The sequence below is a fragment of the Pagrus major genome, chromosome 17 (assembly GCF_040436345.1).
Source record: "Pagrus major chromosome 17, Pma_NU_1.0".
Taxonomy (NCBI): Eukaryota; Metazoa; Chordata; class Actinopteri; order Spariformes; family Sparidae; genus Pagrus; species Pagrus major.
Window position 1 is genome coordinate 9,586,129 of NC_133231.1, and position 25,817 is coordinate 9,611,945.

The window sequence follows — 25,817 nt, forward strand, 5'->3', positions numbered from 1 at the left end:
CTCACTGTGACAGGGAGCCTTTTGTTTTAACCCCACACAACAAGCAACGTTGTCGTGACAGGGACTTGTTTGGCAGACGCTCACTGGGACTTGGTAAGTTGGCTTTATTAGCAATGCGTTGTGTTTTCCCCTTCAAATCTGTGATGTGAGGACGCTGTCGGCTCTTCCGTAGCAGCAGCTGCTAGCTTAGCATGCTAACGACGTGTGTCAGTTGGTTAGCTCGCTGCTGCAGTAGCATCACCACCACCCAAACAGGTTAAAGCTAAATATATAAATGTATAACACCAGCTACAAAAGACATGACGCTCAGGGTTTTAATCATTCTTAAATAGTGTATTTATATAGCTTCGTAATCTTAAAACATGTTGTAGGAGTTATCTAGCTGCTTCGTAATCGTGTGTATTGGTGGAGGAGGTAGTAGACCTAGAAGTGGCTTGAACAGGTACCTTTAATGTAGAAAACTGAAGTGACAGCTACATTTTAAAGCATATTCACTTTATCCAAATATGCTACGATAGCTTTTGATTTAAAACAATGATGGTTTCTCATTATTTGCGTTTGTGGAGCTGTCACTGAGGTCAGTAACACCCTCGGCCCATCATCACCTGGCTCCTCTGCTGACATGTTATCCAGCGTCTGGTTGTCTGTGTCAGTCATGTGAATGAGAGAAGAAATACGAGACGCATGTCTTCAGAAAGATCCAGTGCTTTGACGTTTGAAGCAAAGAAACTACTGGATTTATTTTCATACAGTTATACCAGTGTGATTTCTCTCCATTTTCATAAGAGAGATCATGAAGTGTCCTTGATGAAAATAAGAAGATGGCAGTCTGTTGAACCTTGACCTGCAGCCAAGATATATTTATATCCACATTTTATATTCGGATCCTTAGCTCCAGATAGCCTCTGCCCCATCTGTACCCCAGGAGGGAAGCTACATCCTCAGGCTCCAGGAAGCCAGCCCTCCTGTTGTCCACCATGGATGAGACAGATGTGGAACGTGAGTCTCTCCTCCTCTCTCCTCTCCTCTCCTGAACATTAAGTCATGCATGTTTTTGCCATTTCTGTTTAATCAATTTCTGTCGTCTTTCGACATTTTAATCCCTCTACTCAGTCTCTGTTCTATTATGTATTTCCTCTAGAGGTGACCCTGGCTCTGCTAGATGCAGCCACCGATAAAGACTCAGAGGTCCAGGAGCAAGTCAGAAAGTCTATGTTGACTTTGGGTAAACAGCAGCCAGACAGAGTGTTGGCCATGTGTCAGGACTACCTTCTGAAACACCCAAAGGTAAAGAGTACACCTCGTATGTCAAAGAGCTCACAGTTCCACATAGGAAAACAACTAGGATCAACTTGAGGGTTTCAGATAAGGGTAAAATACTGTCCTTTTAAACTGTTCAACATTTAGCCAGATTGCAGTAAGCACCAAAGAGTGGTGTTTATGTGATGGAAATGTCTGTGGTTTTATTAGAGATTTGCCTTGACTCTAGTCACCCCTGCTAACAATAGTCTGCTGCTAATCTGTTAAACCCTGTCACACATGAAAGGCCTCGCAGAGCCTCTAGCATGTGGTTTGCCAGTCTGTTACAGACAGTGTCAAGACATTCCTTTCAAATCAAATCAGATCATTTTTATTTATATAGCCCAAAATCACAATCACATTGCCTCAATGGGCTTTACATCTGTACAGTGAACGACATCCTCTGTCCTTAGACCCTCGATTTGAGTGAGGAAAAACTTGCCATGTTGATGGGAAAAAAAATCCTGCTTCCCTTCACACATGTAAAAGATGTACTACTGTTACTGTTCTGTAATTACAGGAAATAGCTGTATGTTCATTTCTGTCTGAAAGAGGTTTCAGATTGCACAGATGTCAGTCAAGGATCATGAATCATTATCGATTAATCTGATGATTAGTTTTTTCATTAATTGATTCTGACATTGCCTGTATAATGTCAGATGCAATTGAACATGCGCTGTTTAGATTGCTAACATTTTACCTGCATGTGCCTGTAGAATAGATAGATAGATAGATAGATAGATAGATAGATAGATAGATAGATAGATAGATAGATAGCTTGATGTTTAAAGGAAAATATCCCTTAAATATACCACAAGGATCCTTTTAACTGGTTATGAGACAGTCTCAGTTTAGTACTGATGCCTCTTTATGACCTACATAAGTTTTTCTTAATGCCTGTCCCTGGGGTGGATTCTGACTTATTCAGGTCAGATAAGTCGCAAAATTAAGACTGTAAAAATATTTTGTGGTGGAGTGGCATGGAAAAATTGTGCATTTAACGTATTTGCTTCTTGTCACCATAGAGCTCTGAATCAGCTTGTGTCTGTTTGATGCTGCAAAGTGTTATCATACTGTCACAGTCCTGATCCTTGTGATTATCAGATGATGACATCATGACACTGAGGAAATGTCTTTGATAACATCAGTGACACAGTGCAAAGGATGTCCTTTTTTTGACTGAGCCAAACATACATTTTACTTGGCATTTCCTGCTGTTCTATACAGATAAATAAAAGCCTTTCCATTAGTACATTTTTCATTTTTGTTTTGATATTTGTTTTGTTTTTTTGTTTTTTGTTTTTTTAAGTGTGCTTACTGTTATTCATGTCCTCTTATAGTTGCTGGTGACCCACAGAGTTGTGATTCTTCAGACTATTGAGCTGATTGTGGGCTGCAGGATAGAGGAGATCAGTTACCCCAGGATAAAAAGCATCATCTCCTTGGCCTCAGATGAGATGACCCGATCAAAGGTCAAATATTAGATGTTAATTATTCATTCTTATCTTGCAGAGGACTGATGATTAATTAATTTTCCTAACTGTCTTCTCTTTGTCTTTGTGGTTCAATCAGGATGTCATCCCTGACTGGCAGCAGGCAGCCAGTAATATCTTGGTTGCTGTGGGTAACAAGCACATCAATGACATCATGGAGGAGATACTTAGCAAGTTTCAGCCGGGGCTCCTACCTCATTTCTTTGTAGTCCAGACACTAGCCAACCTTTCTGACTCCAATGGTAAGAAAATATTTACAGGCACAGACACAAAGAAACCACACATCGGCCACACACACACACACACACACACACCAGGAAATCAGAGCATTTGTTCACAAAGGATGTATTCAGAGATTGTTGCGAAATGTGTGAACCTGCTAAACCTGTCCAAAAACAGCATTTGCAGGCCAAAGATTTTTCACACCACCAGAATATGTTTGTTTACTTTTTTGTGGTTTTGAATTCTCAGAGTTTTTTTCTTTTACATTGATTGCAGAGCTCTAGCACTCACACCTGCTGCAGTTCGGGATCTCCCAAGCCACTGAACTGATCATGACATTTATAATTGATTAGTATTGAGTTTGTTAAGGCTGATTTATTTCCAATCCTTCTTCCTGCTGCCAGATTTTCCCCGTTGTACTCGTCTAAAACACTCCACCCTATTACTAAAGTATAAGGATTAAAGGAGCATTAGTATGGAATGAAATGCAGGCGAAGGCATAAACAAATAAATACTCACCTGTTTTACTTAATGATATCTCTAATCCAGACATTGTGTAATGTAAAGGACTGCTCTGTCTCAGCCACATTCTGCTTGTTTAATATGCCTTAAAAGTCCTGCTGATGTGATGAAACATAGATTTAAACTTAAGTCTTTTATCTCATGCTGTCAAACACATCTTTATTGAGTTTGCTTAACATAATGCAGTTCAACTTTAAAAAGTGCATTTACATCTTTATGACCAAGATATAGTTTGATGCATAATGTCATTTTAGCATGCTGTTGTTGCTAATATACTGATTATGAATTTGCCATGTGAATTGACAGATTTAAATAAGGACTACTAAAAACTTTTAAGTTTTGCACATCCTTCCTTACTTAGCACTGATATTATCAGTGCATAAAAATGATTACGGTGTATGTGTCCCTACCTTACAGAGGAAGTGGTAAGTAATAACCTGCCATCAATACTGTACTCTTCTCCTTATTCTCTAGTTTATGGCATGGTCCCCTTCCTGAATGCTATTCTGGGCACCATGTTGCCCATGTTGAACATGGCCAAACAGGACAACATGAAGTGGGTCTTCTCTTCAGGTAAGAACCTCACTGAGGCATAATTTTCAATGTTTATTAACCCTTCTCCAAAAACTCCTCCAGATATTTACCTCTTTTAAATATTATTAAAATCTGAAATTCTCACCTTACTTTCTCTTAATGTCTCTGTTTCTGTCCCTCCAGCTCTGTGTCATTTCAGCGACAGTATCTTGGAGTACCTTGCCAACCTGGACAAGGCTCCAGATCCTACAGTCAGAAAAGACACATTCTCCAGTGAAATATACGCTGCCTTTGACATCCTGTTCAATAATTGGTTGCAAAGCAGGGAGTCTAAGGTGAGGTTACTGTGGCTCAATGTTTGGGGTTTAACAAGAAGGTTTGATACACAGTGGACTATACAACCTTCAAAGAGGCAGTACATTTTGTATTAAGTTGTGTTCGGGCATTATTGAAAGAAGTTGAGTAAGTAGGGAAGCTGAGGATGACAAAGATGATGATGGCATTTCGCAATGCATATTTTGCAAAAATCTTTGCCTTCATGAAAATGCACTCAGAGAACACTTTTCTGGTGTAAATTTTGGTTGTCAAATTAGGATGGAGCTGGTAGAGAACAGTAATACAAGTTCTTGTTTGTGTTTGTACTGAGTCTATACTTGACCATAGTAACTGAGTCTAACAATTTAACCACTATGCCCTCGTGCTGCATTACAGAAGGCAGGCAACCTATTAGAGCTGATTAAGGTACACTTGATACAGTGACAGAACATTTGCCTTCATCTCTTTCTTTTTTTGTTCTATTGTCTATTCTTCTACTTGAAAAGCTCAGTATAAAGCTGTGATGATGGCCACAAAGTGCAATCTTTCGCCTGACATCCTGTGTTTCTGTTTCTGTGTTCCAGTTGAGGCTAACAGTAGCCGAGGCACTGGGCTCTATGTGCCATCTAATGGCCAGTGATAAACTGGAGGAGCAGATTCCTAAACTCATTCCTGCCATCTTGTCACTGTACAAGAAAAACAATGAGCACTATGTCATTAGCAAGGTTGGTATGTGCTCAGCGTAATGTTGTGTTAACAAACAGTAGACCATCGCTGTCTGTCCATCTCTAAACTGCCTCCTGGCTTTTAATAAAGATTATTTTTTTGTTTCTGTTAGTTAAGACGGTTGAGTATTCTTTCTTCTTTCTTCTGCCTTCGCTCAGAGTCTGTGCCAAGTACTTGATGCTTCAGTCAACATGGGCAGCAGGGTGCTGGAGACACAGCTGGACAGTCTACTCTTTGCACTGCATCAACAGGTATACATTAACTACATACTATGGTAAAAATGGCGGCTTTACCTTAAGTGAAACAGGTGACTAACACAAGACACAGATGCTCATAAAAAGGTGGAACTGGGCAGAGAACATGCTCATAGAGATTGTGCTCCTCCTATATCAGAAAGGCACTTTTGGTATTATTGACCGGAGTTTCTAGCATTCTTGCAAGCATGACAGACTTTCGAGCACCACTACGTTTTACTAGCTGCACCTGGATCCATCAGGTCTGACTGCTGACAGCTGCTTCTTAACAGTATGTGTAGCACTTTCTATCACAAGACTAGTCATACCAACTGTACTCACCACATTGAAACTACAACTCTGTGGCTTAAATATTAGGGAAACTGGATCACTCCTGCTGCATCTCGTATTCACCTTACACTGCATTCTTTTAGATGTGTCAACTGACTGTCAGAGTCATTGTAGTCAGATGTTTTCGTAACCTTGTGACTCAACTATACCTTGGCTCGATGCCTCAACTATTGCAACATTTTACCACAATGACTCTGCCATGTGTGTATGATCTAGATTGCCTGGTGGGACCAGGAGTACTTCACTGTGAATACAGCAGTTATACCTAATAGTACCTAAATGTGGTCAATAACAAATTCTCAGTTCTTATTTCTACTTCATACACTTACCCTAAGTAGAAGACTTGTAACCTATCATGTGTGACCTGTTGCTACACAAAGAGGAAGTGTGATCAGCCACCCCTCTGGATAAACAAATAATAGTCACTGCAAATTCTTATGACCATTTTGCTATTATTTTCCTCATTGTTATTAGTACTACTGTATGGATATAAATCATGTCTTCTTTAATTGTAATTTTTTTCTATATGACCAAAATGTCAGTGCTTACCCAATCTTACATCATAGCATATGACGGTTGTAACAGTGTAACATTCCCTTTTCCTCCCCCCCAGGTGTCTGCCCCTGTTGATTACAGTAACCCTCCTACTGTCAAGAACCACAACGAGGTCCTTCGCTGCTTCAGCATACTAGGTACTAAAGCTCTTCAGTAGCTGTTTGTGTTTATGTATGAACCTATGCTAAATTTGACTCTCCTTGCCTTATTGAATTATAAAAGAATTTAAGACAGTTACCTATGTAAGAAAGTTTGTGGTGACAAAGTTAAGTGTCCGGTAATAAACAGCTGAACGTTGTCCAACAGCATCAGACCCTTCTATGGAGTCACAAGAACAGTAATGGAATCATCCATTAGCGTGCCAGACTCACTGTCCACCACGAGATAATCATATTAACTGTGACAGTTGGTCTACTTCTCTCTCTTGTCTTCCCTGTTTTTTTCTCGTTTTTTTTTTCTCTGACAGTTCATGCATTTCACATTTTCATTTATTTCTGTCTACTTCCACTTCTCCCCCTCTAGCCAACTCCTTTCCAGACCGGCTGGTCATGTTTGTTCTTCAGAAGTTGGAGAACAGTAATGAGCGAAGCAGGGTGGGTTCCCTGGCAGTCCTCCGTCACCTCATCAACTCCACCAGTGAGAAAATACACATGAATCCCCTTATTATCCCATACACACTTACCTGTTACTGCACATCCAATCAGTCATTCATTGTTCCTTGAATTGTATGAAAATATTAATTTATATGTAAGTGCAGTCATCTAAACTACACAACCCTCCTTTTATTTATCTGCTAATCTTTTCTTATCGACTAGTTTACCTGTGTGTCTTAATGTGTAAATGTGTGTGTCAGCTTCCACAATGGAGGGTAAGAAACTACTGATTCTGGCCAGCATCAGACAACCAATGGCCGATCACAGCAACAAGGTAACACATGTAGACACACAGACGCTATGTGTCAAAAAATTGTTTTTTAATTTTCGTTGTTATGTCTCACACTCACTCTGACTTTCTCTGTGTGCCAGGTCAAGAAGCGTGTGGTCCAGGTGATCAGTGCAATGGCTCATCATGGCTACCTGGAGTTAGAGGGAGGGGAGTTATTGGTTCGATTCATTGTTCAACACTGTGCCTTACATGACACATATAAGGTACAACTTCTGTATAGCTACATTTGTTTGGAATTTGTCTCTAATATACATTTTATTCATTCATGTGTATTCTTGTATTAGTAGCTTGTGTGATTATGGCAGCTTGAGTGGTAGTTTTACTTCATAAATATGTAACTTTTGACTTTGGAATCTGGATGAATCTTTAAGAAAGAGAAGTACTTCTCAAGTCATTTTAAAAATGTTCCATCTTACATTTTACAAAGCTAATAAACAACAAAAAGTTGAGGAAAACAGTTGGCAAATAAACACATACATGTACATATTATTTGTGTCTGCTAAAGCCTTTTATAAGAGGTTGTTGAAAATAAAGAGACTACTTTTTCAAACTTGAAAACTTTTATACATAAACCAATTATCCATTTGTGGTTGTGTCTGTGTGTCTCCAGCGAGGCCACAGGCCCACAGATCCAGAGGAGGTGACTAATGAGGCACTGAGGACGATGTGTGACAACACCCTTCATCTCCTGACCACAACTGTCGGACAACTAGCTGACGTACGTCGACTGTCAACTTGTTTACCCACCTGTCTGATCTGTTGGTGGCTGATTCATCTATTTTTCCAGAACCATTTTACTGCTGATTTTACTGCAGCTGCATGTTCATGAATCTTGGGGTTATATTTATGATAAAAATTGTTCAGAAACATAACGTCTATGTATTTTATTATTGTAGGTGCTATGGCCAAAGCTGCTGTACTTTCTGACACCTCCACAATTCAGCAATGCCACCACTCCTCTGTGTAAGAGTCTGATAGTGCTGGGCAACAAGAAGAAAAATAACCAGGAGCCCAGCTTCAACATAGACTTTACACAAGAAGGTAGGAGGAAGATGTACTTGCCGGAAGCATTTCATTGCTACATCCTGTGTGCGTTTTATGTTATATATGAGTTTTTATTATGCAGTGTTGATCATGGAAAAGATGGCATCGAATATGAATTAATGGGCTGCTACCAACCTATTTTTCATCATTGATAAATCTGCCAAATGTTTTCTTGATTAATCATCTAGTCTATACAATGTCAAAAAAATTGTGAATGACTCATCTGAATTTCCCTGCAGCCAAAGGACATAAATTAAGATAAGATATACCTTTAATTGATTCCCCATAGAGGAAGTCCAAAACCAAAAAATTGTTCATTTACTATCATAAACTACAAAAAACAGCAGCAAATCCTCACATTTAAGAAGCTGGAACCAGTGCATGTTTGACATTTTTACTTGAAAAAATGACATGAATGTAGTAGTATGAGTATGATTAGTGGGCAACTAATTTTCTTTCGATCGGCTAATCAACTAATTGTATTAGCTCCTATCCATATGCATTTAAATTTGCAATTTGAAAGTTACCATTCTTAAAGTTCTGTGTGATCCACTCTAAGCTGAACCTGTCTTATCTCTCTCCTCCAGTCAATCTGCCCTCTCCTCAAACACTAATGGTCAGACTGCTGGTGAGTAAATCCAACTCTACACCACTTCATATGCAGCCAAAGTACAGAACAAAGACTCCATAAACATTCAGAGTAATAACTGTCTGGAAAAACAGATTGTAATTAAATATAATTAATGAATTGTATCTCCTAGTTAAGACAAGTTGTTTATCATGCTAAATGATCCCTATCAGTTGTCAAGTGTGATTTTCCTTTCGATTTATCAGTCACAATCTGTGACCATGGAGGCAATAACATAAGGCAGGGATAAAAGGAGTTCTCTTTATTATTTTTCTTGAATAAGTTAAAGTTAGGTTGTAATTTATAACATTCCTGTCTGGTATGTTTTTGTCTTTATGTATTTGTGCATTTGTCTGCCCTGATGTGTCCCAGGTGAATGCAGCGTTCCCGTTCAGAGACAGAGGTCATGGAGCTCCGTCCCTCTCTCTCCTTCAAACGCTCAGTAACAACATTCACCCCAACACAGAGACATTCTGGGAGAAAGAGATACCTTCTCTGCTTTCTATTCTAGAGGGTATGAAAATATATTGACATCATGTTTTCTTTGTATTTATTTATGTAAAGTATTAGCTTTTGAAGAATTAGAGAGTCTCATATTTTTTTCTGTGTGACTGTGTGTTGTTGTTTCCAGAGTCAACTGCAGAGAGCCTGGATAAGAAGCACTGGAATGAAAAGTTGTTGAAGGTGTGCTTGTTTACTGTATGAAGGAATATTATCCCTTTCACATTATAATGTGTCAGTGTATACGAATGATAATTCACATTAATTTTGCGTACATTTTTGGAAAATCTACACATCTGACTTGATGTTGTGAAATGTTAGTTTAAACGTGATACATTTGTATTCAGCTCTTGTCGAAAACTCTGGCTACTATTGATGATGACAAGTGGGTGTGTCAGTTGGCAGCTGAGGCAACAAGGTACCTCTCCACATATAACAACGCCATAGAGGAGAAGGTGAGTGCTTTTAACAGCCTTTTCACTCTCAAATCAAGAGCAAGGTGATTGTAAGGTATTGCTTTGGTTTAGTCAGTCCATTGACATTAAAGATGCACTATGTAGTTTTGGGGAAGACATTTTAAGCAGAAGAGAAAGATCTTCATTGATGTTTTTTTAAGCCTAAACAAACTAAATAAACAAACTCTATTTGTTTTCATGACTGAATAAACAAACTGACCTTAAAGGACAACACAATTTCATACGTTGTTTATATTTGGCGGACCCTGCCACCTTTCTAGCTTCAAACAGTGTTCTGGGGACCTTATTTTCCCCTGAGAACAGCTTGTTTATTCAGTTATGAAAAAAATAAATATTTTTGAGTTTGTATTATTACCTCATTAATATTGTCAATATTAAGATTCTGAGTTTGAATTTCTTGTATAAAACTACATAGTGCCCCTTTAAGTGAATGGGTAATATGGATTGTGGTTTGTCTTGTTGCTAAGCCGCCACAGCAAACCTAATTTAGAACTTCATGTTAATCATAATTGACCTCAAAAAGCTGAGTGTATTGAACAGTGATCCTCATCATTTGGAGATCATGGCCTCCATAAACTGAGCCATGCCTCTGCATGAGCAGCCACAGTGTGTTCACACAGAGAGGTGAACAGTTCAACCAGCCCCCACCAGAGAGTGAAGTGTAGAGACGGAACATAGACGGGAAAACGGTACTTAGTACAGCGCATACAGTATATGAGACAATAATATAATTTGCATTTGTTCCTCTCCAGAGTTTCCTGTACCAGTGTATAGGAGTGACTCTCCAACAGTGTTTCAATAAGGAGGTGGTTAAAAAACAGCTGCAGGAAGTCCTGCTGACAGCACGCCACAATGACGCTGTCGAAAGAGAGGTACCTGAAACACAGATGCATATTGTTTGTTTCACACTTGGACATCTTTATGGCTTTCTTATGGTTTCTGTATTTTGTGTCTATCAGGGAGTTGCAATGGGCGTTGGTCTTTGTGCCAACAGCCACTTAGAGGGAACTCTGGCCAAGCTGGATGAGTTCGGCAAATCGGACGCCTTCAAGAAGTCACCAAGCATCTTCAATCTTCTCAAAGTACAAAGAACATAGATATGACTTGGTTTCCTTTGATCAGATTGTGTTAATGATAAAAGAGCTTGAGTTGTCTGCCTTCATCTCTCTTTTCGTCTACTCAGGAGCGTAATGACGTGGAGGTGGAGAAGGTGAAAAGCACATTAATCTTGTGTTATGGTCAAGTGGCTTTGAACGCACCTCCAGAGAAGATTCTGAACCGCATTGATCAAGACATCCTTCGCAGCATCAGTAAACACTTCAATACCAAGGTAATGTAAATACTAAGGTGGCATGAGTTTATTAATAAGACAAATAATTTGAATACAGAGAAAAATTACACTGTTGAGGAGAAATAACTGTTGAAGTATGTAATAAAAGCTACAGGAGAAAAAAGTATTCAAACTAAATCCATTGTATTGTGCTACGTATGACGTCAGCCAACTCAGTTATGCTCTATGCCTGTTGGTAGCCTAATTTTAAGACTTTTTCACCTAATGTCAATTCAGATTTTTTATCTTCAAGTGAATTTGCTTGTGTGCATTGGTATTTTCCTGACCTTGAACATTGCTTTTCTCAGCTGTGAGGTATTTTTTGCTTAGTGCAGAACACATGGTGCACAGGTAAAAAGAAATGCTCAAACGAGTGGGAGGTTCATTCAAATGAGGTGCCGTTGTGGGTGTAAGTTGTTTGGTGGAAATTAAGTCCTTAACTTTGTGCTGAGAATAGACGTTTCAGAACCACATCTGTTTCTGATGGCAACCTGCTGCCAGTCTGGCAATTTTACCAACAAGAGCAAGCTAAATGCAATAACAGAATAATGCTTAAAATGTAAATAAATGATTGTAATTAAAAACTCTCCAAGTAGTAGACGTAAGTTTCTCATGTGGAAGTCCAGGAAAAGCAATCTGCATTGATCTATACATTAAAGCAGGTGATTATGTCATTATTTGTTGTCCACAGCTGCTGAATACTGTAAAATGTTCTTTAGTTCATTAAATACCTGCAGCCACCTGCAATGACACACAGCCGTTCACTGTGTCTACCTTCGTTTAGTTAGATATCAATGACACTAGGATGCTTCAGAAAAACCACACACACAACTCTACACACATCAGATTGATCAGTTATAACTCGATACTCTGCTTGATTATGCGAGAGACGATGGATTACCAGTCATATGAGTGGCTGAGAGTGTGTTTATTAATCGCCACACCCTATGATGTATGTTTGCCTTCAGCCAGCCATTTGGAGTGCACTCATGACTTTATCACCTCTATTTCATACAGGTTCTGGGGATTAAAGTAGAGACAAAGGTATTATCACAGGAATATCAGGGCTCTTTCATCTCACCTTACTCTTTTTTGTATCTTTCCTTCTGTTCAGCACACTTGCGGTGATATTCTTACTAAAATCTTTACTCAAAGTTTGCTGCTTGAAACAATAAAGCAACTACTTTTTCTTAAAGCTTTAACTTTGCTTTATCTCGGTTATATTTCACAGAGGTAGAGCACCAGATTTAGTGCCCATGTCATGGAGGGAGTCATGACCAATCCATCATTAAAATGAATCCATAATAATCAGAATTAAAGATGCTTCAGTGCCATTGTGCAGAAATTGATCAGTTAGGAACAATATTGAGAAGAAAACACAGACAGCCACTAATGTTTAAGGTTGACCATAGCTGTGCTCACTGTAATAAATAAAAATGCTCTATCTCAGTGAAATATAGCTTTAAATGATACTCAAATCAAAAAATCTTTTGAGTATCAAACACTGTTCCATGTAGGCTCAAATGGTGACTGCTTAAAAGTTTTCAATTTCAACAATGGTGAAGAACAGTGGCTGTCATCAGCTTGACTGAGTCGGTTACCACAGAGTCGAGAGACAATTTTCACAGAGAAAATCATCTGAATATCTTAAATCACACTATCAAACTATAAACTTTTTACAGTCACCTTTTATAGGGAATGAGTGTTTGATACTCTGTGCTAGATCAGGGTGGATCATTCCTTTAACGCACTAATGTAAAACCAGTGACATGGTTACAAGATACTGTTTCCAGCCTTGTATCTAAAGTAGTCTGAGTTTTGAAAGCAGCTGAGATTCCACAAAAGTCTCAGTGTTTGTGCACAGCCATTATTGAACCCAAATATAATGCAAAGAATAGTCCAAATGACTTTTGAAGCTTATTATTCCACTCAATTTCAGGTGAAACTAGTAAATCCCATAAAATAATACCTTCACTTTTAGATCCATCTCCCTATGATCTGCACTCTAGGTTGTCCAATTCATCTTTCTTTCAAAGCTTAATGGTGGATTGTTCTTTGACTACTCATCAATGACTCACTCACACTGTAAAAGGGATTTGGTAATTTCTTGCTAAACAGCTCTCTTTGTCTCGAGGCCTTGAGCTCTTTTGTCTCTTCTTAAACCAGAGCGTGCTGGTGGTTTGCTGTTGAACCAATCTCTAATCACACAACTCTGATTTCAACTTGTCTCCATCCATAGGCATGGAGGATCAATCTACAATAGCACTGTTGGATTGATTTGATTGATTGATTAAGTTGTATATTGCTGGAGTGATTTTGGACTGTGTTTGCTAATGCTCAGTTGTTGGTAGAGTTGCATCTGCTGTATCGTGCTGCAGTTCGCCTTGTCGTTGCATTCCTGACAATTTGCAAAATGCAATTATCCAATTTTCTTCAAATCTATCACTCTTTCCTCTTGACCTGAATCTTTTTATCTGTGTATGTCCTCTCATTTATTCTATCGTACGTCTTGTGCGTCTGTATTTTGTCCACGTATATGTTTGTGTGTCTTTGCGTTTTATCAGGATCTGACTATGAAGCTCAGTTTGATCCAGAGTGTTGGGCTCATCGCCAAAGCCATCAGCGAGTGTGTGAAGAAACAAGGCTACGTCTTCTCTCGCAAACAGGAGCTCATTACTGTTATGCTGGTAAGCAGTGAGTAATTCGCAGTTTGTTAAAACAAGTCATGAATATTTCATTGCAGATATAACAACAATGGTTTTCTTATCTCTCTTTCTGCTGTTACGTCTACCCCGGTCAGGATTTTATCAAGGCAGAGCCTGCGGATTCAATGAGGACTCCAGTACGCCATCTTGTGATGACCACCTGTGCCAACCTAATGTATCCTTCAGCTGAAAAATAACTTTTGGATAAACAGATTGACAGAATAATAAGTAAAGTTTAAATTCAGTTTTCTGTGATAAAACTTTAATCAAAATCACAACATTGCAACATAAAGGCACACAGCAGAATACAGACATAAGACAAACGCATAACTGAGTTAAAAATAAAAATCAAACAAAAAAACCTGTTTATTATACAGGTTCACAAAAATCTGTAGTATCCCTGCATTCTCTTCAACTGGAAGCTATGTCATGTCCCAGTGTGTTATCTTTGACACTTAATGCTACAGGCCTCTGGATCCTGCGCTGAGTGAGAATGAGAGCTTTGATTTGTTAAAGGTGTGTGTGAACAGCGTGTTCTCTCTGCCACCTGAAACACACACTCCTGAGAAAACCAAAGAAGAAGACATACTGGACCCCAAGCAGAGGAAGGTGAAGCAAAGCAGACGGAGATGTGTGCACACACATACCAAATCTTGTCCCTCAGTTACCCATTTTAACACACTGTTAAGGACATGTACAAAACTTTGAAACATGCATACTTTTGCAGCATTTTATAAATGCTGTCATGTTGTCAAACTAACATGTACTGGTTATTATGTACAGGCGCTGTACAAAGACACATTGGCTGCGCTGCAGGAGCTGCTCAAAAGTGTACTGGCCAGGGATCCCACACCTGACGGCCTGCAGAGTGTCTTCAAGGTGAAGAATGTCATATCAGACTAATCACATCTTCTCAGCACAACATCATTTTAAGTACCAGTAATATTTGTATCATTGCATTGTCTTCGTGTCGTACACTTAAAAAATATTTATTTACCTATTTAGCATCGTTCACTCTGAAGCATACAAAATAGTAAATTCAAACATTATAAATAAACCGAGTTAGTATTGTAACCAAACAAGTATTTCACTGCCAGCTCTAATTAAGTAGTCCTGCTAGCTATGATCGACTGAACCCCACCTGTATTCCCTTGACCTGTTGTTCGGCTGTCTTAATTAAAAAGAATAAGTGCCTTCAGCGACCCGCCATACATCAAGAAGTAACTCCCCTGCCTATTAGTCTGTAACTGTTAGTTGTCTGACACGATGTGTGTTTTTTGCCCTGTGCAGCACATTGAATCATGGCTGAGCTCCGGACAGGACCACGAGAGAGAGAGAGCCGTCACAGCCACTGCTCACATACTGGCTTACTACCTGGATAACCTGACTGTCAAGGTACACACACACACACAAACACGCACATTTACGCCTGTGTGTCTTGTGGGTTTGATAACTATCCCCGAACGAACCACATATGTCAATTTTGATAATGGTCCTGTTAACCATGGGTGTGTAATTCTTGCACCTCACTCAAACCTATTCAATGCTGATTATTTTTACAAGCCATTAAAGCTCACTAAATGTTCTTTTTCCTGCGGATGTATTTCATCTTCACTTGATGTTAAAGGGGCTCTGTGGAACATCTGTGTTGTGCTGGAATCAGCTCATTAGTTTATGTTTGCGAACATTTCTAAACTAACATTAGCTGCAGTTGCTCTCTGTTAGCGGAGCGGAGAGAGGTACTGAGATGGGGCACTCGAGAATGTTACAATCTGCTTACATATAGCCAATAAAAGAGTGGTTGTTACATGTAAATTACCACAAACTGTTTCATAGAGCCCCTTTAACTGACATTTTGTGTGACAGCCATTTGCTGACTGTTTTTTATTTGTGTGTCTTGTCCAGAACATGGTGTCGTTCCACAACCTTGGAGCTCTGCTGGGTCGTCTGTCTCCGCGATGTTCTGACCCTCACCCAGCTGTACGCACTGCAGCTATTGACTGTATATACACACTGCTTTATATACAGCTACGCTATGAAGGTACACGGCCCTGACCTTATTTCTCACTCAACCTACATATTCAAGCTTTCTATGCTGACATACAGGGACCGGTTTTCTTCAAGCTTGCTGTTTTGATATCATTCATTTTATTTATTTATTTATTTTATTTTCTTCTCAAATGTTCTCTCTGTGTAGGTTTCTCCCTTGATTATAAGGATGACGCTGTTGACAGTCTGTTGCCACTAAAAGACCGACTGGAAAACCCGGACCACTCAGTTCTATACAAGGCCTGCTCAGATCTCACCAAGGTACACTTTATATCATTAAGACCCACGCAAGACTGTCAGAAAAATATTTTTTTAAATTTAAGTGACATATAACCTGTATTGTATGTCCTTGTATTGTATGTCCTTGTCCATGTAGATTATTGTGCTCTTTAGTATGACACTCAATGACAAAACTACAATCTTCTGTTGTTTTGCCTTTATTCTGCTGAACTCTGTCCACCATGATATAGTCATACAATCCATGTCTTTTTTGTTTCAAGTTAGTAGACAAAGTCGTAAACGTGTACAGTAAAACTGTGAAACTGCATCTTCTCCTGTGTGTGTCAGGTGATGAGTAAGCGTCTGCCTCAGCAGCAGCTGACGACATTGGTGTTCATGCTGTTTGAAGGGCTGGTCGACAGTCAGACAAACTGCTGCAGAGCTTCATCTGTCATCTTAAATACTCTGCTGAAGAACAGAGGAGGAGGCCTTCAAGAGCTGGTAGCTCACACACACACATACTGTTGTATCTACTGAGGTCCATAATTATATAGACATCCATTATATGACACACAAAAAAACCCGATGTACTTGATTACAGAACACAGTTTTTGTTTGTGTTATGTCTTTGTTGTATGTTAGGTCCCAGAAATGCTGGAGGTGCTACATGTACGTCTTCAGAGCATCACAGAGGAGCAGGTAAGAGTCAATATTACAGTATTCAGCAGATTTATTATTAAATATCTCTCTTATTCTTTTTGTTATTCCTATATTGTTTTGAATAAAAAAGACATACAGATTTGATTCAACTTTTGTGGCTTACTTTGCATTAATGACCTGCTTACTATATAATTAGATCTTACTTACTTATTTGTCTTTCACAGGTACCTATTTATTCTTTATCCATCTATGATCTATACCTGCTTAACTTATAGTAAAGTCACACTGAAAGAAATGTGTCATTGTCATTGTGTTTAGGTGAGAGTGGCAGCAGGACAGACGGTACTAATCCTGGCTTCTCAGCATCTACAGATTGTTGTCAATACACTAGTTAACCAACCGCTTCCTTTTGACAGGTATATATACAATTATTTCTATAATATAATAATAATATAAAAATATATAATTTCTAATTATATAAACATTAAGACGTCAGCATGGATGCAAAATGTTTCAAGTATATTTGATGACAATTCTTTAGACTTTTAGTTGCTATTTTTTGTCTTCGTAGAACAAAGAATTCCTCACATCTTTCTTTTTTCAATGTAAGACACGTTAACATGACGTTTTTCTGTCTCTCTGTCCAGCTGGACCAGTGAGATGTGGATGGCCTTGGGAGCGGACCCCATCGTAGCCAATCAGATCATTGAAATGGTGATGGAGAAGATTGCCATCATGGCGCCCTACATCGACAGGAAGGAGTCAATGATCAGAGGAGGGACAACAAAGGTGGCCACCAATCAGCCGCTAGCTGTAAGTCACTCACAGACACGTCACTGAGTACATTGTATCTGTATGTGTTCTAGATTAAGATTATGATATTTATACATGATTGCATTTATTTCAAACTAAAACAATTCCTTCTAATAGATTTAAGAAAGCAGTGCAACAAAAAACTCAATTATAAAGTCGCAAGTGCCCATAAACGTTGTAGGGTCTTCAGTTTAACGTCCTCTGACAATGTACTGTTGTTGAACCTGGTAGTGATAATGATGATTCATAATAATAGAAGTGTATCCGCCCCATCAGGTATACATTAAATGGATGTCTGGGCGGAATCACCTCCAGTGTAAACATATCATTACACACAAATTTGAAGTTATCCATCTTTGAGTTCATGTACAGCACTCTTCAACTGGTTTCTTCCAGAACAGAAACTGCAGAAGAGGATGACTCCTGTGTGTCTGTGTGCTCTTTGTTTTCAGATGACATGTGGTCTCAAAGAACTGTTACTAAATGGCCAGAGTCAGGAGCCGGCAGTCGCTCTGTTTCCTCGGCTCTTCTCGTGTCTCACCGTCAGACTGGGAGCGAGTGTTGGAGTCTCAGCACCGAAGGACAACAACACTAAACATGCTGCGTCTGTCCATGTAGCAGGGTGGGTATTTTTTTCTCTCTGTGACTAATAAAATGGAGATGAGGTACAGAGAGCAGCTCTTTGAGCATCTAATCTCAGGTATATCTGTGTGATCTAACAATTTGGTGTAATTGTGTTTTCGTGTTTCAGGGTAGCAGCTGATGCTCTGCGAATCTTGTTGGCACGGGCCCAGTTAGATGAGGTCATGAAGAGACTGGATGAAGATAAGGCCTGGGACTTAATAAAAGAACCAAATACACACATTACTGGAGTTACACTGCTGGCAAGGTACAGACACTAAACTGTGTGGGTTCAATTTGAGATCTGAGCAGAAATTTACACCAGTAGTGTCCAGTAGAATTTAAGCATGACGTTTGAACAGATTTCTGCCAAACTGCTCATCAATATGGATGCAGATTTAGTGACTTGAATGTTTAAAGGTCATAAGAACTAAATGTTTAATCCTCAATACATTTATCAAGAATCCTAAAATGTTTGAATCCACTTTTGATAAATGAAATACAAACACCATCCTTATGATTTGCTTTTTGCACTATACTTGTATTTAACAGAGGATTACAATATAATTCTTCCGCGTTCTTTTTCTCTGTCATGACTAGGAAATATGTGTTCTTAATAATTCACCTTTTTATCATATCAAGCCTGTGTGAATTTGGGTATGTTTGCCTTGTCTACAGGGCGATGTCTAAGCATGCTGGTCCCAGGTTGCCCTCCATTGTGGAGTGTCTTTGTCCCTCATTGAACAACATCTACGAATGCCAGAGAGTCACCGTCACTGCTTTCTTCTCTGAGGTGAAACACCAAGAAATATTGTCATGTTTAATGTTCTTTTTTTTTTGTGTAAGGAGGTCGCTAAGTAAAATGAGGACACGACCCCACCTGTTGCCAACATATCTAGTGTATGAAAACAGCCCCAAATGTCATCAGATAATAAATTATATCAATCTGCTTTTATTTACCAGCAGAACATGAATTACATGATGTGTTTTATCTCTCATTCAGCTTTTAAACCATCACGTGGTGACGGAGTTGATGTTAATAGATGTCTTAATGAACAACATGATGGAGCGGATATCAGATCCCTGCTGCACTGTCCGCATGTTGTCTGTGCGGGGGCTGGGCAATATAGCTGAGGGATCACCTGAAAAGGTACAACACACACACACACACACACACACAAAGGCATAATGCTGCATTCCAGTTACATGGGAGACCACTCGCCCGAGTTGCGAAGTGGGAAATCTCGCAGCTGTCTCGCGACATTTCACGAGGCACGCCCCCTTTTGGTCGGAATATCCACTGTCCGACTCGGTGCTCCTGCGAGTACACCGAGTTGAGCGAGGATAGACAAACGACTCGTCAAACAAAGATGGCTGCACCCGTAATTGATGTATTTTCTTTGTATTTGTACCAAGTTGGTCGTTTTAATGTCGATTTTAAATGCTCTTACACATTTGATTACATTGCTGCTTTAATCCGGTCACCAAATTTATGCATTGCACGGTCTTGCTGTGCGTGCAATACAATGTAAAGTTTTGTTTTCGAGCTGGTTTGCTAAAGAGGCTCATGTAGCTAACAGTAACAATAACAATGACTAGCCTGCTACTACCCTGATGGCGTCCATGTTCTTCCGACTCGTCGTGTAGCGAGACAAACGGGAACGCTATTTGTGCTACAAGCCAGGAAATGACGTCACGTTCTCGCGTAAGAGCAACTCGGGCGAGTGGTCTCCCATGTAACTGGAATGCAGCATAAGTCCACTGACAGCTAACATCATCAACACCTTCATCATCCTCTTCCTCCTCTCATAACCTTCTGCCACCAGGTGAACAAATATGCCAAGGAGCTGCTGGCAGCCATGAGTTCAGGCATGGAGGAGAAAGACGATCCAGGTTAGTTGGCACCAAAGTCATTTCCCACAGTAGTCGTAGTCTGGCTCTTCTGATTTATTGCAGTAATTCCTAAAGCTTACAGTCTACTGGTTCTGAGTTTCACCTTTCCTTCACCGCATCCATCATGTTTATCATACAACATGTTCATCTTGGATCAGTTGTCATTAGTAGAAATGTCTATGTTTTTCATTTCTGGCCTCTGGTCCTCCTGCAGGTAAGCTGATTACGCTTGAAGCCATGTCGGGTCTTTCTAAAGTCCTCCTCTATCTGGACAAGAAGAATGTCCACTTACTAGTGGTCTACATCTTCATGAAGATTAAACCATTCTTGGAAAGTGTAAGTTTCTTTTAGATCTTTCAAGATGTTGTATGATTAATTATATCAACAGTGCAGATTTACTTTGCCATTACTTGAGGGTTGATACTTAATCTAAAATACAGTATTTAGTGTTTTTCAATAATTCAGAGCTGAGGTCAGTTAGTGTTCTCCAGCTCTGTTCAGAAGTTTTTTCCCACAAATACATACACACATACACGCTAACAATAACTTATGGCTCTGTGCTCATGCAGGAGAATGACGAGATCCGCTGTGCTTCCATCCATCTCATGGGGAACCTGTCCAAGTTTGGCTCAGGAGAGCCAGTGTTCAAAGACCAGATCCACAATGTTCTGGTCAGCCTGCTGTTACACCTGGTTGACCCAAACCCACAGGTGGTCAAGGTACAATAGGAAACACGCAAAAATTTCAAAACTGATAAATGTTTGACTTGCAGGGCAAACTGCTGCATTGCTTCATACAAATATGGATTTTGTTTTTGCATCTGTCCAGGCGTGTAAGTTTGCGATGCGAGTGTGTGCTCCTGTGGTGGGATCAGAGCAGATCACAACCATGTTTCAGAACCACCTCCATGAAGACAAGAGCTTACACTATGGAGAGTTCATCAACGACCTCACCAAGTACCTGGTGAGACACACACAGTCAGACATAAGGATGGCTGAATTTTACACTTTTTATATGAAGTCTAAAATGTAGCCAGATTGTTCTTTTTTTAAAGTGTCAATTCCAACATGTTTTTTGTTGCTAATTTCCTAAAATGGAGAAACAGTGCTACAGAAAGATTATTATTATTATTATTATTATTATTATTATTATTATTAAGTCAAACTAGATGATGTTGTTGAACTACATAAGATATATTTACTCTTGTTTGATGTTCTGTGCATGTTTTATGGTTCATAGATTCAGGACTTCCCTGGCATGCTGAACTTTTATCACATCTCAGTCATTCAGTTCTTCAAGAGCAATTGGCCTGAGGTCAGAGCAGGAGCCGCCATGTTCATAGGTATGACAACAGCACATCTACTGTATAATCAGAGGTTGAAATGCAATACGTTCTTTTTGCCCACATAACCGTTGACATTATAAATTGTTAAACTTGAAATATTAGGGACTTTGTGTAGCACAATTGAAGGGATGTCTATGGCTTCACAGAAAAAAAATGTTGCACTTGCGTTTTTCTATCTCAACAATTCCTGACATCGTAGCCCAACGGACTTCCACAGGAGAATTACTTTTTTGCCTATCCAGAAGTAGCAGTTGTAAGAGTTAGATACTGCAGTGTTTTGTGGACGCTGTAGCCGTCCCTGTAATGTGACACTTAAAAAAATAGTGAGCTTGAGTTGATGTAAAGGTCAGAAACAGTGTGCTCCTTCATGACATGACCTAAAAATAGTGTCTGTATGTGTTATCAGGGTTTCTGCTAGGGAATCTTCCAGAGGAGCATCTGTCTCACCTGAACATGGGGACTATCACTAAAGGTGATACACTGCACGAACGTGTATTTTTTTTATACTTGTTTTTTACTTTTACTAAATTTACTCGTTCTGTTTGTCCTCTGGTATTGACTGTGTGTGTGCGTGTGTTTGTGTTTGTTCTTCCTCAGGTTTGGTTATGCTGCTCCAGGATCCAGATCCTGTTGTGAGAGTGAAGGCTGCTGAGGCCATGGGACATTTCCACTAACACACAAAGACCTTCATACAAATCTCAGTTGGTCACCACTACATAGAAGCATGAAAAATTAAGGAATATTTATTACTTAGCCGCACAGTTTACAAAAACATTTAGAGCTCACCATTTATATGTGCAGTTACTATAACAGTATTTAAATAATTAAAACCAAATGGGGACCAAAACAGGATCAAATGTGAAGCCAGAAGCCAAACTGTCAGATTTACCAATGTTACAAAATGAAAATACACAGTGATGACTTCACAGATGCACACATATTAAGCGGTTAGCAGCTTTGTTTAGCTTCTTTTCACACTCAGCTATGGTACTTGAAAGAAAGTGTTAATTCTTAACGATATTTTAGTGACCAAAGACTGTGTTGCTCTATACAGATCGACGTTACGTGTTGCGTTCAGCGTTCTGTCACCGTGACAATACCAGAGATATACTGTGTTCTATCAATTAAATATACCATGCAACTAGAAGTTTCTAATGGAAAGGTAAAAAAAACACATTTGAACTTCAGTAAAGAGTTTTTATTTTAAAATAGATATAGTTTCTTCAAATATTATGTGTAAATGATGACAATAATGCACATTAAACGTGCATGAGGGTGATTTCAAATGACTATGGCTGGTAGCTAAAGTGTGTGTGTGTGTGTGTGTGCGTAGTCATACCAGCATTTCGAGACAGTGTTTCTGGATGTTAGTTTTAGTTTGAAGGCCGTCTGTCTTAGAGATAGTTCCAATGTAGTAGCTTATTTCTACTGTACTAAAGACCCTCCCACTGATTAACATGGTTTCTATCTTTTCACAAATCAACTCTAAGCTTTATGAAGATCCAGTGAAACAGTTGAAATGTGCGGTACAGTGATTAAGTCTTTGAAAATTAATGTGAAATCTAAAATAGAAAAAAATACACAGGAACTACAGCAGGACTTTAAGGTTTGTAGTTGAAGAAGACAGGATGGTTACAGTCTCATTGCTGTGTCCAGTATTACAGATCATCTCTTTAACTTTGTCAAATCATCCAGCAATAACCAGTCAGTAACTACTTTTCTTCTTTATTTTTATAATCTATAACAGCAGGATCCGTGCTTACTAATAGTCCTAATAAAAGGAGCTGTAAACATGTGAACTGGCTTCTTCTAAAGACAGTTTCTCCATCTACTGTAAGTTTTTAAACCTCATGGACTCATTGGTGCCAAGCTCACCTCCACCTCTCAGCCATAATGAAGCTGTTTACAAATCACTGCCACACTGGACACTTCCTGACGTAACAATAATTTCCTTGGTCCACTTCAGACGGCTGATTTAACAACTGTCTGTTTCATCTGCACATAGTTTATTATCCAATTTCACATTATGGGCCACGAGAGTGTTCAGCAACGCTCCCTACGAACATTAATTACCGCGAGAACATTGGCTGGCATCCTGTGGCAGCCATCATATACACACCAGCCAAATAACACTTCAGAATCATTTTGATGTGGTGATGTTATTCTTTTTTTTGTTTTTATTTTTTGATTCACACTTTGCATCTCCCTGTGAAGACTCGTGCTGAAAGAATATCATAATGTGTTGTCCGTTCCAGCCATCAAACCATTACGAGTGTTTTTGGGGCAAAACAGACCAGTGTAGCCATGCTGAACGCAGTTAGTGCCAAATATTCATTGATAACATATATTATAATAGCACTATAGAGATGCCATTAATGATTTTCTCTCGCTTACTTTGAATGCACTTAATATTAATGTCTTTATTCCATGAAACAGTGTACAGTTATAGGGTACAGTTGCAGGTTTGAAGGCCTCCTACTATGATGTAAATAAATGAGCGAGTGTCATTATGTAAGGATGTCTCTACATGTAACTTTAACATTTATGTCTCCAGTCGAAAGCAATACATGTTTGTCGTAGAATAAATGATTACACGTGGGGGGGCGCCTTCCATATTTCCGTTGCACTTTTGAGCTCCGTCATGTAGTCCCTGATTTAAGAACTAACAAGCAAACTGGGAGCTGAACTTGTTATATTTACCCAATTTTAGTCAATGTAAGGCACATATGGGGAACATCTTTTATGTTTTGCCCTTTTGATAACTGAAAACAAGCTGGTTTCAGCTGTTTGTTTTCTGTTATTTCAAGTGTAACATGAAGGCAAATGTTTTCTCTAATGTGACAAATTTCTCGTGGGTAGAAATAAAAGGTAACATCCATGCAGCAAATGTATCAATCAGATATGATTAGGCTGCTCCTGGATCTGTATTTGTCATATCAGATGTTTTTCAAGCAGGGACTCTTGGCTTCTAGCACTTTCTAACACTATGTCTTGGTTTAGGGTGAATGTTAAGTATAATTTTTCTCCGTTTTTAAAGCTGTTATGAACTTTATACCATGATTTTTCATATCATCTACCTGTTCTTTTTGAACGTTTAATGTTGTTAATCTACATCCCAGTATGTCTGACACATGGAGGTATGGCTCAATGTGTGAATGTGTTCCAGTGTGAGTGTGTGCATGTCACTTTTCATGTGTAACTGGACTGATGGCAATCAATGTATTTAAAATGAAGAAATAAACAGATCCAACTAAATATAACAGGTGATTTTTATTTATTGGTTTGCAAAATTGAATGTCTGACATGAGTGTACTTTTCTCTGTGTCCACATGGTGGCAGTAAAGAGCAAAATATTGTGATCATACCTCTTGATTTCAGCAGCCGAAATGAACAACCATGATGTGTTCGTGTAACAGTGTTCTTATGTGTACCTCTAGTGCAGTTTTTCAACAGAATATATTGAGACATAACTTATTTTAAAGATGTAATAATGAATCGAACGCTGCTCTCAGTCTCCAACATATTTCCCTCAATGCTATTAATCACTATTTGAGTTGTTGGGAATGTATTATGTGATCAGCTGTGTCTCATGTCCATATGACGTCCTGTTGGAGCTACTGGTCCCTCTGTCTTTCCTTTGTGCCTGTGTGCACTGACTCATCTGAAACTAGAACAGTGAATAGATCAAAGTGACACAGTGGGGATTTGCAACTGTTCCCTCTGTCTGTGTGCTGTAAAGCAGCAGAGTGAGTATATGATCCACTTGAGCTCTTGTATAAGTCACCTATAGACAGACGGACATCATTCTTCGAGCTGTTTTGTATGTTTATTCATGTGTATAAAAGAGACCACCTTGGTTTGTCTGCATTCTATCTCCAGACGTGTAAAAAAAAAAGTGTAAAAAGTATTTTAATTAATTTCTTAACCTTCTTGTGACTGAATTGTTCTGATGCAGACATTGAAACAAATATTACACGTGTGTGATTCTGCACTCGTTTGTGTTGTATATTTCTGCTTTAGAGAACAGTGAATCTCCCCTCTTTGAACCTGCCTTATAAAACACTATTATAACAAGCTTGATGTGAGGTCATCACGGCTGATAAGTTTGAAAGGTGAAGGAAAACTTGTATGTGTGTGTTTGGTGTGAACAGTACACAGCAGGACGTGTGTGTGAAGCCAGCTGAGTTTTACTAATAAGTCACTGGTATTTTATTTGTTCCCAACCAGAGTATTTGATAAATCACCAACACGTAAACTCAAGAGAAAAGACTTTCTCTTCTCATGTTGTTCTCATCAAAAATCATATACACATACATTTATATTGCTTAAAGTCCATTT

At 39.1% G+C, this 25,817-nt stretch overlaps 1 protein-coding gene across 2 annotated transcripts; it reads left to right on the forward strand.

Moving 5' to 3' along the window:
- Positions 1–24,739, forward strand: mroh1 (maestro heat-like repeat family member 1). 2 transcript variants are annotated; one of them, XM_073484896.1, is made up of 45 exons: positions 1–93; positions 893–999; positions 1,142–1,287; positions 2,640–2,771; positions 2,872–3,034; positions 4,011–4,109; positions 4,254–4,405; positions 4,970–5,110; positions 5,270–5,362; positions 6,309–6,387; positions 6,773–6,886; positions 7,104–7,177; positions 7,276–7,398; positions 7,806–7,913; positions 8,092–8,236; positions 8,827–8,867; positions 9,240–9,381; positions 9,499–9,551; positions 9,716–9,823; positions 10,597–10,716; positions 10,804–10,926; positions 11,028–11,174; positions 12,192–12,218; positions 13,739–13,861; positions 13,975–14,054; positions 14,347–14,488; positions 14,663–14,758; positions 15,170–15,274; positions 15,785–15,920; positions 16,077–16,189; positions 16,496–16,648; positions 16,790–16,846; positions 17,126–17,223; positions 17,455–17,620; positions 18,073–18,242; positions 18,372–18,509; positions 18,920–19,034; positions 19,245–19,391; positions 20,068–20,134; positions 20,349–20,470; positions 20,704–20,853; positions 20,963–21,097; positions 21,374–21,476; positions 21,886–21,951; positions 22,077–24,739. In XM_073484896.1, the coding sequence occupies exons 2-45, from the start codon at positions 978–980 to the stop codon at positions 22,151–22,153; spliced, it is 4,911 nt and encodes a 1,636-aa protein (XP_073340997.1). In that variant the 5' UTR covers positions 1–93; positions 893–977; the 3' UTR covers positions 22,154–24,739. The 2 variants fall into 2 exon arrangements, with proteins under 2 accessions (XP_073340997.1, XP_073340998.1); XM_073484897.1 differs by lacking the exon at positions 12,192–12,218.
- The last annotated feature ends 1,078 nt before the right edge of the window (positions 24,740–25,817 follow it).

Excerpts from the sequence above, each read along its gene's own strand:
- mroh1 (XM_073484896.1), top strand. The coding sequence starts at position 978 with ATGGATGAGACAGATGTGGAAC. Across the intron at positions 16,649-16,789 it reads GAGGAGGCCTTCAAGAGCTG|GTCCCAGAAATGCTGGAGGT; the intron begins GTAGCTCACACA and ends GTTGTATGTTAG. Across the intron at positions 19,392-20,067 it reads CTGAGGGATCACCTGAAAAG|GTGAACAAATATGCCAAGGA; the intron begins GTACAACACACA and ends TTCTGCCACCAG.